The sequence below is a fragment of the Garra rufa genome, chromosome 19 (assembly GCF_049309525.1).
Source record: "Garra rufa chromosome 19, GarRuf1.0, whole genome shotgun sequence".
In the NCBI taxonomy this organism is placed as follows: domain Eukaryota; kingdom Metazoa; phylum Chordata; class Actinopteri; order Cypriniformes; family Cyprinidae; genus Garra; species Garra rufa.
The window spans coordinates 42,845,349-42,850,025 of record NC_133379.1 but is presented as its reverse complement, the minus strand read 5'-3'; the positions used below and the strand labels follow the sequence as shown (position 1 = coordinate 42,850,025).

The 4,677-nt window shown below is 36.6% G+C and overlaps 1 protein-coding gene across 1 annotated transcript; it reads left to right on the top strand.

Annotated features, from left to right (window-relative positions):
* Positions 1–1,161: 1,161 nt before the first annotated feature.
* Positions 1,162–4,420, top strand: nr5a1b (nuclear receptor subfamily 5, group A, member 1b). Its single transcript, XM_073824082.1, has 4 exons — positions 1,162–1,263; positions 1,926–2,067; positions 3,567–4,312; positions 4,409–4,420. Exons 1-4 carry the CDS (start codon positions 1,162–1,164, stop codon positions 4,418–4,420), a joined length of 1,002 nt encoding a protein of 333 aa, XP_073680183.1.
* The last annotated feature ends 257 nt before the right edge of the window (positions 4,421–4,677 follow it).

Below are 4,677 nucleotides of genomic sequence, written 5' to 3'. Positions count from 1 at the left end.
GGAAACTGTTGTCTCCTCCCCATCCTCAGTACCTGTTGCAGATAGGCGCTTCTTCCTGCCGCTCATTGACTCTTTTCTATGTGTGTGTGTGTGTGTGTGTGTGTGTGTCTGTGTGAATATGAGGGCATGTCTACTTGTGTGAACACACGAGGCCAAACACTAAAGAGCTGCTGCCCTCGAGCTGTCCTCGCACACATAACGCGGGTTTTTACCGGGGAAACACTCACGCACTAAACCGGCAGGATCGCGCCGTGTCGCGGCTCTGGTGATTAAATTCCTCGCGTAGAGATCAGCAGCACTGAAGCACCGCAGAGGAGCAGAGAGTCACTGACAGGTAAGAGTTGCCTTTCACGTCAACATCACATGCTTTCGTTTCAGGCTTTTGGACATGTTTGCTGTTTGCATTTCTAACAAAGAATGATAAATTTGTTAATAAACTAATTTTGTTTATGCCACACGATCAGGTTAATGACAACAGCTCAGCTGTGATATATTGATATTTAGGCCTAACTAAATAACACAAATAGGCACATGGTAGTAGTCCTTAAATGACAACGCTGTAACATTTTCTCGTTTACTTAAAGGCGATGTTAAAATGTATTGTTTTAACAAAATTGCAAAGCTAAAATGTCAACTGTATCGAAATCTTTAAATGCTCTTGGATTTGTCAGTGACAAAGTAAATACTTTATTTGTAGCCCACACTGAAAAATAAATTAAGAAATAGCTAGTAAATTTCACAAATAAATAAAGAAACGGCAAGTAACGTTTAATTTTTTTTTAAAAAGTCGAATATGAAATAGTATTTTCTTGTAAAACGTATGTTTGCAGATTCTAAAAATCTTATATTGAATATAATTTCAGGGCCTTATCATAGAATTATCTTTTCATATGACATTACACTTAAAATAAAGGTTACATCTAGCGTCAGTATGGGTTTTACTGATTTGGTGGATCAGTATTTTTTCCTTCTCTTTATTTTTATTTCTAGAAACCCTTAACTGTTATGTTGTTTTAAAACAACCCCAGAAAATGATCTGTAATTGCAAGAAGCATATGCAACGTTTTCGATTAGAAGATTGTTATTTGATAAAAGCCCTGAAGACCAGTATTTTAGAAGTGTGTGTTAATATGTTTGTGCGCAGGCGCTCGGCGGGGCGGGATGGACTACAGTTATGATACGGACCTGGAAGAGCTGTGTCCGGTGTGTGGGGATAAAGTTTCTGGCTATCATTATGGTTTATTAACCTGCGAGAGCTGCAAGGTATTCATGCATGCAGTATAAATATACTGAAATGTTTCAGGTAGCCTAACATCTACCCAATGTTATGATATTAAATTAACAGGTTTTATTCAGTATAAGAATAATTTGTTTAATCTAAATATTTACTAAATGTATTCTGAATTATTAAATAGTCCTCACTTATAAATAAAGGTTCCAAAATTATGCCATAAAATAACCTTTTAATGAACCGTTCCAAACAGAACCATTTTGAAGAACATTTTAAAAATCCAAAGAACCTTTTTCGAATATAAAGAACCTTTTCTGCATTTGAAAGGTTCCATGGATATTCAAGTTTCTTCACAGAACCACGGATGCCAATAAAGAACCTTTATTTACGAATCAGTCTAGCTACTTTAGCAATGTAGGCTATTTTTAATGGTTAGATAATTATTATATGCAGTTACCTTTTTTTACACTATATATAAAGGGTTAGACATTTTTGTCGATATAATAGGTATTAAATAAATTATATTTCGATGTTTTAGTCACTGCGAACAAATCATGTCTGTTGTTAATTTTAATAGTCAGCTTGGCAATTTATATGTATGGATAAATATGTTCCGTAGAATATGATCTTTAAATCTTTGTTTTCTTTCTTAGCGTTGTCGAATGGTAACAGTATTTTCTCCCTTCATTTAAAGGGTTTCTTTAAGAGGACCGTACAGAATAACAAACGGTACACTTGTGCTGAGAGTCAGGATTGTAAGATTGACAAAACACAGAGGAAACGGTGTCCGTTCTGCCGCTTCCAGAAATGTCTGAACGTCGGGATGCGGCTGGAAGGTGAGCGAAATGTGTTTAATTAAAATTAATCATATTAATCTCAAAATCAGTTAAGTATAGACAACTGCATACATCTGAAATTCATAAACGATGATTGGAGAACAAATAATGTTTTTTTTTTTTATAATTACAGTTGATTTGTTTTTAAATAATATATATATATTTTTTTAAAGCTGTTTGTATCTCTTATATTGATTAATGTCGTTTTACAATTTAAGTTATCTTGTCATTTGTTATTAGAATCCAAATGTTTATATTATATGCACATAGATAAAGACAATCTTTTGACAGGATCTGTATATTTCCTAATCGAAAAATTGGCTGTAAAACGATTAAATCACATTTTGTAAAGCAAGTTTTTTCAGAAAAAACGAATAAGAATTTAAATTGCAGTGTTTCAGATGTAGATGTAGAATTAGAGAAAAGAAAAAAAAAACGAGGAAAAAAATCAACAGTGAAAAAAAAAGCGCCGTTCTTGTTGCAAGGTCGCTATTATCTGCAGGCACCTTTGCCTTACCGACTGCGCGCGCTTTGCTTCTGGATCAAGGTTAAGTATTCATTTAAGCACAGCTCTATTTTTAATCAGCCAGGCTTTAGAGGTATTTTTAACTAGTTCGTGAGTTAATAGAAGGACGAATTTTAGAGAAACGGACAAGAAGCAACATGTTTGTATAGAACACGATTCTTCACTTAGAAAAAATAAACATTCCAATTAGAACGGTTCTACAGTTTCATGTGATACAACAACCTTTTAAAATTCGGCAAATATCTTTATTATTATTATTATTATTTATTTTATTTATTTATTTTTTAAACTGCTCTCTTGCCACTAAAGGGAAGAACGTGAAAGCAAGAAATTAAATCAGATTTGAAGCAAAGTAGAACTATTAAAGAACCTTTATTTTATGTATTATTATCATTATTATTATTATTATTATTATTATTATTATTATTATGTTATGGCATACCACCTATTTCTTCAATGCAGAAGTCTATGAGTGAGACTTCTGGTTCATTATCAGCTATATTGAATAACCAGAAGAGTAATATGCGGTAAATGGTACAATGTTTGCACTACAAGCCAGTGTGCTCATATTTAGGATAATACATTAAAATAATATAGTAAGAAACACCAGTTTGGAATATCAAGCAGCAAAACTAGCTGTTTTGTACAGGTTAAAAGTAGCGACAACTGGTACAACTATTTAAAATCTGGAATCTAAGGGTTTAAAAAATTCTAAATATTGAGAAAATTGCCTTTAAAGTTGTCCAAATATTCTTAGCAATGCATATTACTAATCAAAAATTACATTTTGATATTTATGGTAAAAAATGTACAGAATGTCTTAATAGAACATCCTAATGATTTTTGGTATAAAAGAAAAATTGATTATTTTGACCCATAAAATGTATTTTTGGCTATTGCTACAAATATACCCGTGCTACTTAAGACTGGTTTTGTGGTCCAGGGTCACATATTGTATGGTTTATTCCCACAGCTGTCCGTGCGGATAGGATGCGAGGAGGGCGCAATAAATTTGGCCCCATGTACAAACGAGACCGGGCATTAAAGCAGCAGAAGAAAGCTCTCATCCGGGCGAGTGGTTTAAAGATGGAAACCACGCCCCCTTTGCTGTCATCACCTCAACCTGACTACAGCTTCAGCACCGTTCTATCCACCCCAGCTCCAAAAAACCCACATCCAAACATCGGCACCTCAGTGGCCCCTACTGATTACGAACGCAACCTTTACGCATCCAGTTCCCTGAGCTTATCCGTCCCCATCCCAGCCAACACCCCTCTGCCAGCACAATACACAACATATCCTACCCTGCCCAGCCGCGCCATCAAATCCGAATACCCGGACCACTACACAAGCTCAGAGCACTACACCAGCGCCAGCTCCCCAGAATCTGTTCCAGGCTACACGTACGTTGATCAGACGCGAGTGTCGACCAGCCCACCACTCGCCCTGCCGGGCTTAACGATACCGCCGCTGGTTCTGGAGTTTGTTCGCTGTGAGCAAGATGAGCTGCAGGTGCAAAGCAAGATAAGCGCTCACCTGGCCCACCTGCAGCAGGAACAGAACTCTCGGAGCACACCGGCCAATCAGGAACAGAACATACGTCTCGCTGCCAAACAGGAACGGCTCAGCACCTTCGGCCTGATGTGCCACATGGCCGATCAGACGCTCTTCTCTATAGTGGAGTGGGCGCGGAGCTGCATCTTCTTCAAGGAGCTCAAGGTAAGTGTGAACACGAGCGAATCTGAATTAAAGGGATGGTTCATCCAAAAATGAAATTCTTTGTGTTGTTCTTAACCTTTTGACGAATGTTGGTAGCCAAACAGTTGACGGTACCCATTGACTCCCATAGTATGAGAGAAAATACTATGGAAGTCAATGGGTACCGTCAACTCTTTAAAATATATTTTGTGTGCAGCAGAAGAAAAAAACTCGTACATGTTTGGAACAACATGAAGGACAGAATTTTTATTTTTGGGAGAACTGTCCCTTTAATAAAACTGGTTTGCATCATATCTGCTGAATGAAATCCAATACTTGTTTCTTACTCATTTTGTAATGCTGATTCCAAAGACATATTCTGTTTT